Source organism: Balaenoptera borealis (assembly GCF_965194805.1).
Source record: "Balaenoptera borealis genome assembly, chromosome: 16".
NCBI lineage: Eukaryota > Metazoa > Chordata > Mammalia > Artiodactyla > Balaenopteridae > Balaenoptera > Balaenoptera borealis.
The window spans coordinates 11,785,363-11,800,064 of NC_138872.1; the positions used below are offsets into that span (position 1 = coordinate 11,785,363).

The 14,702-nt window shown below is 41.1% G+C and overlaps 1 protein-coding gene across 1 annotated transcript; it reads right to left on the minus strand.

The window, feature by feature from the left end:
- Positions 1–1,358: 1,358 nt before the first annotated feature.
- LOC309614434 (interferon lambda-1-like) lies at positions 1,359–7,980 on the minus strand. The gene is given in 2 exon segments (XM_082362780.1): positions 1,359–4,218; positions 4,221–7,980. Coding segments are annotated over 2 exon segments (573 nt in total). The 5' UTR covers positions 4,645–7,980; the 3' UTR covers positions 1,359–4,069.
- Between the last annotated feature and the right edge of the window lie 6,722 nt (positions 7,981–14,702).

Genomic DNA, 14,702 nt, shown 5'->3' on the forward strand with positions numbered 1-14,702 from the left:
CCACCCCTCCATCTCAGTCCTCTTCTCTTCACCTGCTTCCAGGATTCCTCTGCAACATTTGTGACCTTTTTGCACTAAAAGGGGGCAGGAGCCGGCGTGCACCCATCAGACAGATGTGTCCTGAGATTCTTAGCTGAGCCTCAGAGCTTCTAAACCCGAAGGCCTCTTAAACTCCTCATGTGAATTGCTGACCCCGGATTTCCTTTTGGGGTGCAGAGCAGGAGTGGGGCAAGAATTTGAAAATAAAACTGCTTCCTTGTGAACTAACAGTATATTTTAGCCATAAGTGTTTGTGATGTACAGAATGTTGTAGGAATTTACATGCAGTGGGTTTTCTGATAGAAGGAGGTATTCAGCTCTTGAGCAAATTTAAATCTGGCTGAATCCTGAGGCCACTGTGAATTTGCTGATGTTCTTCCAACTCAGTTGCGTGATTTTAAGGTTTTCAAAATCTTCTATGGCTCTTTTTCTATATATCTAGTAGATCACGTGCAGATATTCAATGTGTATATAAAGCTGAATTTCACCCAACTTCATTACTAAGACCCACCCATTCTGGGGCATTCATCGCTGATGTTCTTCCTTTTCATGTTTCAGAAGTGTCCGTGCCTGTCCCAGTCCTGAGTTTTCTAGTTTTCCATTTCCAGACTGCTCTAGCACTACACTAACTCTTTTAACCAACCGTGATGCCACGTAACTTACACAGCAGACAAAAGTAGGAATAACTAACTTGTCCTGGAAGAGAAAGGCCAGTGTGTGTATCATCACGGAAATACTGTGTTCGTGGACTGGAATAGGAAATGCTATGACCATGCTCCTCCTCGTTGTGTATCTTATTGTATGAGGTTGCTGTGACCGAGATAAATACACGCTAATTTAAAAAAGCAGATGTTTTGCATTTGATTTCTACCAAGAGTTGAAATGTTGAGAGATGATTTAAAAAAAAAATAAAGTGTCTTCCATTGTTAAATGAAGTGTTTGGGGTTTTATGTTCCTCCTCCCTGCTGCTTTGAAGTTTGGGTTGCTTGGGGTTTTTTGTTTTTTTGTTTTTTTTTTTTTAAATTAATTAATTAATTAATTAATTTATGGCTGTGTTGGGTCTTCGTTTCTGTGCGAGGGCTTTCTCCAGTTGCGGCAAGTGGGGGCCACTCTTCATCGCGGTGAGCGGGCCTCTCACTATCGCGGCCTCTCCAGTTGCGGAGCACAGGCTCCAGACGCGCAGGCTCAGTAGTTGTGGCTCATGGGCCTACTTGCTCCGCGGCATGTGGGATCTTCCCAGACCAGGGCTCGAACCCGTGTCCCCTGCATTGGCAGGCAGATTCTCAACCACTGCGCCACCAGGGAAGCCAAAAGGGTTTTTTGTTTTTTTTTAAATTTAACTTCAAGAAAATTTTATTTATTTATTTATTTATTTATTTATTTATGGCTGTGTTGGGTCTTCGTTGCTGCGCGCGGGCTTTCTTTAGTTGCGGTGAGTGAGGGCTACTCTTCGTTTCAGTGCGCAGGCTTCTCGTTGCGGTGGCTTTTTTTGTTGCGGAGTGTGGGCTCTAGAGCACAGGCTCAGTAGTTGTGGCACACGGGCCTAGCTGCTCCGTGGCATGTGGGATCTTCCTGGACCAGGGCTCGAACCCGTGTCCCCTGCATTCTTAACCAGGCAGGTGGATTCTTAACCACTGCGCCACCAGGGAATTCCAGTTGCTTGGGTGTTTTGGTGGTTTTTTTTTTGGTTTTTTGTTTGTTTGTTTGTTTTTGCTCAAGCCATGTTCTTTAGTGACAGGACTCACATTTTCTCCTCCATGAAACTGACAAATAACAGCCAGCATTTGAGTGCTTATACTGTGAGCCAGGCATTTTATACGCTGAGACTTTACATTCATGATCTCATATAATTGTCTCAATCCTCCTAGAAGATAACATAAATCCTGCTCTGATCCCCATCTTACCAATGGGGAAACCAAGGTGTTCAGAGTTCAGCCATGTTTCCTAGGAGTGAGACTGCAGACTCCAGGAGAAGTGATTGTTGGTGGTGACTGACAGGAATTAAATAACATTGAAGGGCGTTGTGAAAAAATTAATCCCGTTTAAAATTTTTTTGATCCGTTTAAATTCCCTAAGGAGGATCCTGGTCAGTGTAATGCGAGTTTGTCTTTAACAAAGAGAAAGCAGGAGTCAGGCTGAGAACCTCTGGCAGAATCTTAGGTTTTCAGTTACCTTCTATTTAGGGCAGGCCATACGACTTTTCCAATGATTGGGGATTACTTTAAAAATCAATTCAAGGTGTTTTTAAAAATGAAGTTTCCTGAAACTAATATAACATTGTAAATCAACTCTACTTCAATAAAAATAAATAATAAATAAATAATGAAGGTTGACTTAAAAGCAAAATGTCTTATAAAAATCTTAAGGGTGGTATAAGAGAAGCTGTGGTTTGGGACATCCTGTCTTTATGCACTGGTAGGGTGTCTGTGCCACCATGCTGACCACTCTGCAGGGTTGGACCCCACGAAGCCACTCAGCTGTCGAGGAAGAGACTGAACGGTTTTCTCCATCTCATTCACTGGCTGAGCAAATATCCAGGCCTTGGACCAGACCAAGGCCCAGGTGCTGGGTTTGGTTTTAGTGACAGCATAGGAAATGGCACTGCCATCGTGGCTCCCGGGAACAGCAGCTTCCTAGAGCTGAACACCCAGCCTGGGAGAGCAAAGGAAGCCAGACACTCACTCCTGTATCTAAAGCGGAGCAGAGACTCTGAGCAGATTGCTTAATTTGTATATGTAAATGACAAGCATATTTAAACATCCTCAGGCCCACCAGCTGTACAACATTAACATTAGCCTTGCTGCCAGCTCTGTACACCACACGACATTGCCAATTGAACCCCAATCTCTGCTCACCCTTTCTCCCTTGGTAATAGAAGCCTTGAGTTTTAGACATCTAGCCATCCAGAATAAAGACCGCCTTTCCCAGCCTCTCCTGCAGCTGGGCATGGTCATACGGTTATGTCTGGTCCCTAGGATGGAAAGATGCTGTGTGTGGCTTCTAAGACATGCCCTTCAAAGAAAGAAGCTTGTTCTTCCCACCCTGGCTGTGCTGGCTGGAATGGAGCAGCCATGTGAGACACTGAGGCAGAGGCCAAGTGATGGGGGGTGCAGTTAGTAGCTGGAAGAGGCTGGGTCCCTGATGCTTAGGAAGCCACCATCATACCTGGCCTGCCCAACCTACCTTCAGAGTTTTATATGCGAGAAGTAAACTTCTATCTAGCTTAAACCACATTTTTTCCATTTGCTCATTTTAGAAAACTTTTTATTTACAAAAGAAGTGAGACTACTCTAATGATGCCTCATGTACATCGAACGCAGGACTTCAACAGTTCAACGGTTAACAACTTCTGGCCAATCTGACTTTTTTCTGTACCTGTCCATCCACTTCCCCCACTCCTAAGTTCCTTAGAAGCAAATTCCAGACATCTGTTTCATTTGTGAACATTTCAGTACCTGTATCTAAAAGACAAGGACTTTTAAAACAATACCATGATCACATCTAAATTTTTATAACAGTTTCTTAATTGTAACAAATATCCAGTCACTGTTCGCAGGTCCAGTTGTCTTATAAGTGCATACTTTTAAAACTGTGTGTTTGCATTGGGGCCCAAATAAGGTCTCACGTTGTTGCAATGGATAGATCTTTAAATCACATTTATCCTAAAGGCTGTCCCTATAGAAAAGGACACTTTTCTCTTTCTCTTTTTTTCCCTTGAAATGTATTTGTTGAAGAAATCGGATTGTTTGTCCTTTAGTTTGCCCGAGTCTAAATTTTGCTGATTGCAGCCCCTGCTGTTGTTTATCAAGTTCCTCTGTTCTCTCAACCTCCTGAAAATTGGCAGCTGGCTCTTCTTTTTTTTTCCAGTTTCTTACTGTTTGTTTGAATATGTTGTACAAAAGTAGAAAAATAAACATTTCTTCTGCAGCTCCATAAATAAAGGGTGAGAGGAAATAACTTAAGGCAGGGTTGGGGCTTAGTGCATAAGTAAGGTCTGGGTCCCAGACGGGGTGGGGCTGGGTCCAGGTTTTCAGATATGCAGGTCTCCACTGGCAACAATTCTCAGGTCCCTTATGAGGAGGCGGAAGAGGTTGAATGTGACAGAGGCCTCGAGACAGCCTTGGGATTCCTCCTGTGTGGCCTCCTGGAGCTGGCACAGCCAGTGGTGGAGGCGGCCTGGGGCTGGGACTCTGCTGTGGGCCGAGCCGGGATGCAAGCCTGAAGCTCGGAGTGGATGTGGCGCAGCGTGTGCAGCGGCTGGTCCAGGATGACCCCCGAGGACGAGTCTGCCACAGCACCCAGGACCTTCAGCGTCAGGTCTAACTCCGCCTCCAAGGCCACAGGGCGCTCCCACACCTGCGGCTGCCTCAGGTCCCGGGTCCTGGGGAAGTGGTGAGAGCTGCAGCTCCAGTTCTTCAGCGAGAGCGACTCTTCTAAGGCATCCTTGGCTTTCTTGAAGCCCTCCAGCTCCCGTGGTGACAGAGATTGGAACCGGCCCATGTGGCAGCCCTTCCCAGTTGTGGTGGGCTTGGACGTGGGGACAGGGCCTGCTCTGGCCAAGTCCAGCATCACAGTCACCAACACCAGGACCCAAGCTGCAGCCATGGCTAAATCCCAACTGCTTGTTTGGCCCCATGGCTCTGCTTTTAGCCAGGTTCACTGGGCAATCCCAGCCGATGTGTATAACGTGAAAAGGCAAATGGAAATAGGAATCTCCACTTTGATGGCAAAGGCACGAGTCGGGGGGCCAGTCGCCGAACCAGGTGAGCCCGGACTTGTGCCAGGAAGGAAAGAGATACTGAAATTCAGTCACAGGAGAGAACTTTGCTTCTGAGAAGTCCCTGTGCGTGGAGAATCTCCAGGTTAGGACTCCTGGGGGCAGCCCTTAGCTCGCTGACTTTGGGGAGCCTCCGAATGAGGCTGAGGCAGGTGGAGGGATGGGAAACCGGCTCGAGGACTCTCACAGTGGGGTAGGGACCTGGCGGGTGTGGGTGAGGCTGCCTGAGCGGCAGAGAAGGGGCATCCCTTGAATGTGCAGAAGTTTTAAAGTTTGCTGTGGTCCCCTTTTCTACTTTTGCTTTTGTTACCTATGCTTTTGGTGTTATATCCAAGAAATTGTTGCCAAATCCAATGTCATGAAACTTCTCTCTGTTTTCTTCTAGGAGTTTTTTAGTTTTAGGTCTTACATTTGAACCTTTAATCTGTTTTCAGTTTTGTGTATGATGTAAGGTAGGGGTCTAACTTCGTTCTTTTGCATTTGGATATCCAGTTTTCCCAGTACCATTTGAGGAGACTGTCCTTTCCCCATTGAGTGGTCTTGGCATCCTTGTTGAAGATCTTTTGACTACATACGTGAGGGTTTATTTCTGGCCTCTCTGTTCTGTTCCATTGGACCATATGTCTATCTTTATGCCAGTACCACACTATTTTGATTACTGTAGCTTTGTATGTAATGTGTTTTGAAATCAGGAAGTGTGAGGCCTCCAACGTTGTTCTTCTTTTTCAAGATTGTTCTGGCTATTCAGGGTCCCTTGAGATCCCATATAAATTTTAGGATTTTTTTCCCATCTGTGCAAATATGCCATTGGGATTTTGATAGGGATTACATTGAATCAGTAGACTGCTTTGGGTAGTGTGGACATTTTAATGCTATTCAGTCTTCTAACTCATGAGTACAGGATGTCTTTCCATTAATTTGTCTCTTTAACTTCTTTCAGCAATGTTTTGTAGTTTTTGGTGTACAAGTCCTTCACCTCCTTGGTTAAGTTTACTCCTAAATATTTTATTCTTTTTGATGCTATTGTAAGTGGAATTGTTTTTGTAATTTTCTATTCAGATTGTTCATTATTTGTGTATAGAAATGCAACTGATTTTTGTGTGTTGATTCTGTATCCTGCAACTTGGCTGAATTCATTTCTTAGTTCTAACAGGTGTGTGTATTTGTGTAATCTTTAGGGTTTTCTACATAAGATCATGTCATCTGAGAACAGATATGATTTCACTTCTTTCCAGTTTGGATGCTATTTATTTATTTATTTATTTTTGTTTAATTGCTCTGGTTAAGACTACTAGTACTATGTTTAATAGAAGAGGCAAGAGTGGGCATTGTGGCCTCTTCTAAAGGAAAAACTCAGTCTTTCATCACTGAGTATGAAGTTAGCTGTGGTGTATGTGTTTTCATATGTGGCTTTTATTATGTTGAGATAGTTTCCTTTCTATTCCTAGTTTGTTGAGTGTTTTTATCATGAAAGTATGTTGAATTTTGTCAAATGCTTTTCATGCATTAATTGAGATGATCTTGTAGTCTTTGTTCTTCATCCTATTAATGTGCTATATCACATGGTAGTTGACTTTTGAGGCTTGCTCAGATGTGGGTATGATTTTTTTTGTTGTTGTAAGAATACTTCATAGATGTTATCTTCTTTCATTAGGAGGCACATGATGTCGAGTTCTCTCCCTTTGGGATATTAATAGCCGTTAAGGCTGTTACTCAGTACTTAGAACCATTATTTCATCAGAGCATGCAAAATGGAGATATTCCAATTCTAGTCTTCCTTGTTTGGCAACTGGAATACTTCTATAAAAAGAAACTTTTCTGTGGTGGTGTGACTCTATACCTGGGACAAAACTGCATGGAACTAAACACACAGACATACACACACACACAGAGGACAGCATGTAAAACTGGTGTAATCTGAACAAGGTCTATGGATTGTACCAATGTCAGTTTCCTGGTTGTGATACTGCTTTACAGTTGTGCAAAATGTTACCCCTGGGAGAAACATGGGTACATGGGACGTTTCTGTCCTATTTTTGCAACTTCCTATAAATCTATGAATTAAAAAAAAAGTTAAAGACAAAGAAACTTCCCTTATCTACTATTTGACTACCAGTGATATAGTTTAAGAAAAGCAGGATAGGGACTTCCCTGGTGGTCCAGTGGTTAAGACTCCGTGCTTCCACTGCAGGGGGCACAGGTCCGATCCCTGATCGGGGAACTAAGATCCCGCATGCCACACGGCCAAAAAAAAAGATGGGGGGGGATAGATGCTTACTTCTTTGCCTTTATTTATTTATTTATTTATTTATTTATTTATTTATTTATTTATTTATTTTTGGCTGTGTTGGGTCTTCGCTGCTGCATGCACGGGCTTTCTCTAGTTGCGGCGAGCGTGGGCTACTCTTCGTTGGAGTGCGTGGGCTTCACATTGCGGTGGCTTCTCATTGCAGAGCATGGGCTCTAGGCACATGGGCTTCAGTAGTTGCGGCACGTGGGCTCACTAGTTGTGGCTCACGGGATGTAGAGCACAGGCTCAGTAGTTGTGGTGCACGGGCTTAGTTGCTCTGCGGCGTGTGGGATCTTCCCAGACCAGGGATCGAACCCATGTCTCCTGCATTGGCAGGCGGATTCTCAACCACTGCGCCACCAGGGAAGCCCTGCCTTTATTTTTAAAATTTATTTTATTTATTTATTTATTTTTGGCTGCATTGGGTCTTCGTTGCTGTGTGCGGGCTTTCTCTAGTTGCGGGGAGCGGGGTCTACTCTTTGTTGTGGTGCATGGGCTTCTCATTGTGGTGGCTTCTCGTTGTGGAGCATGGGCTCTAGGCACACGGGCTCAGTAGTTGTGGCTCGCGGGCTCTAGAGCGCAGGCTCAGTAGTTGCGGCGCACGGGCTTATTTGCTTTGCGGCATGTTGGATCTTCCCGGACCAGGGCTCGAACCCATGTCCCCTGAGTTGGCAGGTGCATTCTTAACCACTGTGCCACCAGGGAAGCCCTCTTTGCCTTTATTTTTACTTAGAATAATGAATTGGTGCCTTAGAATTCCCCAGCAGTGACTGATTTTTTAAAAGCATATTATTATGAACTCATTGATTTCAGTATATTTTAAGTATTTCAATCCATTACATTATTACTGTTATTGATGCTCAAATTCCCGTCTTTATTCAGTCAGAACGTCTTCAAGCTGGCTCCTGAGTCCTGACCTGACCCTGAAACCTCTGATTGCTTCCTCTCTGTTTGGTATGACAAGGGGTTCCATGTTCATCTTTGTACATCTCCTGCCCAACTCCTGGACTCAGACGTTTCTCCAAAGAGCCCTGGGTCCTTTTGCTGTGAAATGACATTTGGATACCAAAGTCTGAGAGCTAAGGGTGCTCACTGCCACTGGGTTGGTCATTGTTTCCAGGTCTTTTCAGTGAGCAGAGCTAGCAATAGGTTTATATCTCTAAAAATACAAACCACGTTGTAAGTTCATACTTATACTTAAATAAAAATTCAGGACCACAGGATTTTTGCTCAACCTCATTTCTCTTTTATTCCCATGCTGAGGATCCTGGTTCTCAAGGGGTCCAGGGAAGCCACTACTAGTTTTGATTTTGTCGCCATAGCTACACCTGATCCTGAAAGGAGGGAGTCACCTGGGACAGCCCTTGGAGAGCATCTCAGTTACTCACCACAGAGCGGGGAGAAGGACTAAGGCTCAGAGAGCATGAGGAGCCTTTGCAAGTTTGCACATATGATTAACTCCTGGTTGCCCATGGCTCTGTTAGGAAATGAAACATCAGGGATACAAGTGAAGCCAGGGTAGGTGTCATGTGGTTCAAATACAGTTCCTCACCTTCCTTCCCCTACCCCAGAGGAGCCCTGGATCCTGGGGTTAACTTTTCCAGCCTTTCTTCACACTCCGCTACACTTGGCTGCATCCCTAAGCACTACTGTTTCACAACATCATTTTGCCTGGTTTTATATGTACTTATTCATCTGCAGCTTTCTTTCTCCCCTCCTTTCAATATTTTGAGATTTATCCATGTTGATATGTTATTCTAGTTTCATTCATTCATCCATCCATCCATTCTTGCTGCTGTATACTGTTCCTTACATGACCGCGCCACTGTTTATCCATTCTGCTAGTGGGAAACAGCTCGTTTCCAATAATTTGCTATTACAAATATTCTTGTAGGTGTCTCCTGAGTATGCATGACTATGTAAGAATTTCTATGGGGCAGCGTGGGCAAACTTTTTCTGTAAATGGTGATAGTGAATATTTTTGGCTTTGGGAGACAAGAGGCAAAAAAAAAATATGTGTATATATATATATATATATATATATATATACTATATATATATTTATTTATATATTATTATATAGATAATATAGAACAAAGAGAGAAAACAAACTTCCACGGATTTTTTATTAAAACATTCAAAACTTTATGGACATTAAACTTCGAATTTCATATAATTTTCACACCATGAAGTACTGTTCTTTTGAATTTTTTTTTCAACCATTTGAACACGTTAAAATCCCAGGCTCAGCTCGCTGGTGGTACAGAACAGGAGACAGGCTGGGCTTGGGCCTCAGGCAGTAGTTTGCCTCTCCTCGCTCTCTAGGGCTTAAACCGAGGAGAGGACTCGCTGGATTGAAGGGTCCCAGGCGTCTTTAACTTTACTAGGCACTGCCAGGTGCTCTTCAAAGTGATTCTATCAATTTAGACCCTCACCAGAGCATGATGAGACTTCCTATTTCCTTAGCGCTCTTTTTTTTTTTTCACTTTTTAAAAATCTTTTTAAAATTTATTTTTAAATTCTTAAAAATTTTATTGAAATATAGTCGATTTACAATGTTGTGTTAGTTTGAGGTGTCCAGCAAAGTGATTCAGTTGTACATATATATATATTTTAGATTCTTTTCCATTATAGGTATACTGAAGATATTGAGTATAGTTCTGTGTGCTTATACAGTAGGATTTTGTTGGTTATCTATTTTATATATAGTAGCGTGTATATTTTACTCCCAAACTCCTAATTTATCACCCCCTTTCCCCTTTTTGGTAACCATAAGTTTGTTTTCTATGTCTGTGAGTCTGTTTTTTTTTTTTTTTTTAATTTTATTTATTTTTTTAAGGAACTCCTTTATTTATTTATTACTTATTTTTGGCTTTGTTGGGTCTTCGTTTCTGTGCGAGGGCTTTCTCTAGTTGCGGCAAGCGGGGGCCACTCTTCATCGCGGTGCGCGGGCCTCTCACTATCGTGGCCTCTCTCGTTGCGGAGCACAGGCTCCAGACGCGCAGGCTCAGTAGTTGTGGCTCACGGGCCTAGTCGCTCCACGGCATGTGGGATCTTCCCAGACCAGGGCCCGAACCCGCGTCCCCTGCATTGGCAGGCAGATTCTCAACCACTGCGCCACCAGGGAAGCCCTGTGAGTCTGTTTTGTAAATAAGTTCATTTGTATCATCCCTAGCCCTCTTGAAATCACATCAGATCTCTCCATTTAATGCATTGCTCCTCTAGTTCTGGTTTCATTTATAATCACATTTTGAAAAGTGAAGATAGCACGCTGTATGTTCCTTATTATTGAATGAAAGTTCTTTTTTTTTTTGAATTTTATTTACTTTTTATACAGCAGGTTCTTATTAGTTATCCATTTTATACATATTAGTGTATATATGTCAATCCCAATCTCCCAATTCATCTCACCACTACCAACCCCCTGCCACTTTCCCCCCTTGGTGTCCATACGTTTGTTCTCTACATCTGTGTCTCTATTTCTGCCTTGCAAACCGGTTCATCTGTACCATTTTTCTGGATTCCACATATCTGTGTTAATATACGATGTTTGTTTTTCTCTTTCTGACTTACTTCACTCTGTATGACAGTCTCTAGATCCATCCACGTCTCTACAAACGACCCAGTTTTGTTCCTTTTTCTGGCTAATATTCCATTGTATATATGTACCACATCTTCTTTATCCATTCATCTGTCGATGGGCATTTAGGTTGCTTCCATGACCTGGCTATTGTAAATAGTGCTGCAGTGAACATTACGGTGCGTGTGTCTTTTTGAATTATGGCTTTCTCTCGGTATATGCCCAGTAGTGGGATTGCTGGGTCATATGGTAATTCTATTTTTATTTTTTTAAGGAACCTCCATACTGTTCTCCATAGTGGCTGTATCAATTTACATTCCCACCAACAGTGCAAGAGGGTTCCCTTTTCTCCACACCCTCTCCAGCATCTGTTGTTTGTAGATTTTCTGATGATGCCCATTATAACAGGTGTGAGGTGATAACTCATTGCAGTTTGGATTTGCATTTCTCTAATAATTAGTGACATTGAGCAGCTTTTCATGTGCTTCCTGGCCATCTGTATGTCTTCTTTGGAGAGATGTCTATTTAGTTCTTCTGCCCATTTTTTGATTGGGTTGTTTGTTTTTCTAATATTGAGCTGCATGAGCTGTTTATATATTTTGGAGATTAATCCTTTGCCATTGATTCATTTGCAAATATTTTCTCCCATTCTGAGAGTTGCCTTTTTGTCTTGTTTGTAGTTTCCTTTGCTGTGCAAAAGCTTTAAGTTTCATTAGGTCCCATTTGTTTATTTTTGTTTTTATTTCCATTACTCTAGGAGGTGGATCAAAAAAGATCTTGCTATGATTTATGTCAAAGAGTGTTCTTCCTATGTTTTCCTCTAAGAGTTTTATAGTGTCCGGTCTTACATTTAGGTCTTTAATCCATTTTGAGTTTATTTTTGTGTGTGGTGTTAGGGAGTGTTCTAATTTCATTCTTTTACATGTAGCTGTCCAGTTTTCCAGCACCACTTACTGAAGAGATTTGTCTTTTCTCCATTGTATATCCTTGCCTCCTTTGTCAAAGATTAGTTGACCATAGGTGCGTGGGTTTATCTCTGGGCTTTCTATCCTGTTCCATTGATCTATATTTCTGTTTTTGTGCCAGTACCATATTGTCTTGATTACTGTAGCTTCGTAGTATAGTCTGAAGTCAGGGAGTCTGATTCTTCCAGCTCCGTTTTTTCCCCTAAGATCGCTTTGGCTATTCGGGGTCTTTTGTGTCTCCATACAAATTTTAAGATTTTTTTTGTTCTAGTTCTGTAAAAAATGCCATTGGTAATTTGATAGGGATTGCATTGAATCTGTAGATTGCTTTGGGTGGTATAGTCATTTTCACAATATCGATTCTTCCAATCCAACAACATGGTGTATCGCTCCATCTGTTTGTGTCATCTTTGATTTCTTTCATCAGTGTCTTATAGTTTTCTAAGTACAGGTCTTTTACCTCCTTAGGTAGGTTTATTCCTAGGTATTTTATTCTTTTTGTTGCAATGGTGAATGGGATTGTTCCCTTAATTTCTCTTTCTGGTCTTTTGTTGTTAATGTATAGGAATGCAAGAGATTTCTGTGCATTAATTTTGTATCCTGCAACTTTACCAAATTCATTGATTAGCTCTAGTAGTTTTCTGGTGGCATCTTTAGGACTCTCTATGTATAGTATCATGTCATCTGCAAACAGTGACAGTTTTACTTCTTCTTTTCCAATTTGTATTCCTTTTATTTCTTTTTCTTCTCTGATTGCCATGGCTAGGACTTTCAAAACTATGTTGAATAATAGTGGCGAGAGTGGACCTCCTTGTCTTGTTCCTGATCTTAGAGGAAATGGTTTGTTTTTCACCATTGAGAATGATGTTTGCTGTGGGTTTGTCATATATGGCCTTTATTATGTTGAGGTAGTTCCCCTCTATGCCCACTTTCTGGAGAGTTTTTATCATAAATTGGTGTTGAATTTTGTCAAAAGCTTTTTCTGCATCTATTGAGATGATCATATGGTTTTTATTCTTCAATTTGTTAATGTGGTGTATCACATGATTGATTTGCATATATTGAAGAATCCTTGCATCCCTGGGATAAATCCCACTTGATCATGGTGTATGATCCTTTTAATGTGTTGTTGGATTCTGTTTGCTAGTATTTTGTTCAGGATTTTTTCATCTATATTCATCAGTGATATTGGTCTGTAATTTTCTTTTTCTGTAGTATCTCTGTCTGGTTTTGGTATCAGGGTGATGGCCTCGTAGAATGAGTTTGGGAGTGTTCCTTCCTCTGCAATTTTTTGGAAGAGTTTGAGAAGGATGGGTGTTAACTCTTCTGTAAATGTTTGATAGAATTCACCTGTGAAGCCATCTGGTCCTGGACTTTTGTTTGTTGGAAGATTTTAAATCACAGTTTCAATTTCATTACTTGTGATTGGTCTGTTCATATTTTCTGTTTCTTCCTGGTTCAGTCTTGGAAGGTTATACCTTCCTAAGAATTTGTCCATTTCTTCCAGGTTGTCCATTTTATTGGCATAGAGTTGCTTGTAGTAGTCTCTTAGGATGCTTTGTATTTCTGCAGTGTCTGTTGTAACTTCTCCTTTTTCATTTCTAATTTTATTGATTTGAGTCCTCTCCCTCTTTTTCTTGATGAGTCTGGCTAAAGGTTTATCAATTTGTTTATCTTCTCAAAGAACCAGCTTTTAGTTTTATTGATCTTTGCTATTGTTTTCTTAGTTTCTATTTCATTTATTTCTGCTCTGATCTTTATGATTTCTTTCCTTCTACTAACTTTGGGTTTTGTTTGTTCTTCTTTCTCTAGTTCCTTTAGGTGTAAGGTTAGATTGTTTATTTGAGATTTTTCTTGTTTCTTGAGGTAGGATTGTATTGCTATAAACTTCCCTCTTAGAACTGCTTTTGCTGCATCCCATAGGTTTTAGATTGTCATGTTTTCATTGTAATTTGTCTCTAGGTATTTTTTGATTTCCTCTTTGATTTCTTCAGTGATCTCTTGGTTATTTAGTAACGTATTGTTTAGCTTCCATGTGTTTGTGTTTTTTATGGTTTTTTTCCCCTGTGATTGATTTCTAATCTCATAGTGTTGTGGTCAGAAAAGATGCTTGATATGATTTCAATGTTTCTTAAATTTACTGAGGCTTGATTTGTGACCCAAGATGTGATCTGTCCTGGAGAATGTTCTGTGTGCACTTGAGAAGAAAGTGTAATCTGCTGTTTTTGGATGGAACATCCTATAAATATCAATTAAATCTATCTGGTCTATTGTGTCATTTAAAGCTTGTGTTTCCTTATTAATTATCTGTCTGGATGATCTGTCCATTGGTGTAAGTGAGGTGTTAAAGTCCCCCACTATTATTGTATTACTGTCGATTTCCTCTTTTATAGCTGTTAGCAGTTGCCTTATGTATTGAGGTGCTCCTATGTTGGGTGCATATATATTTATAATTATTATATTTTCTTGGATTGATCCCTTGATCATTATGTAGTGTCCTTGTCTCTTGTAACATTCTTTATTTTAAAGTGTATTTTATCTGATATGAGTATTGCTACTCCAGCTTTCTTTTGATTTCCATTTGCATGGAATATCTTTTTCCATCCTCTCACTTTCAGTCTGTAAGTGTCCCTAGGTCTGATGTGGGTCTCTTGTAGACAGCATATATATGGGTCTTGTTTTTGTATCCATTTAGCGAACCTGTGTCCTTTGGTTGGAGCATTTAATCCATTCATGTTTAAGGTAATTATCGATATGTATGTTCCTATTACCATTTTCTTAATTGTTATGGGTTTGTTTTCGTAGGTCCTTTTCTTCTCTTGCGTTTCCCACTTACAGAAGTTCCTTTAGCATTTGTTGTAGAGCTGGTTTTGTGGTGCTGAATTCTCTTAGCTTTTGCTTGTCTGTAAAGCTTTTGATTTCTCTGTCGAATCTGAATGAGATCCTTGCTAGGTAGAAAAATCTTGGTTGTAGTTTCTTCCCTTTCATCACTTTAAATATAGCGTGCCAATCCCTTTTGGCTTGTAGAGTTTCTGCTGAGAAATCAGCTGT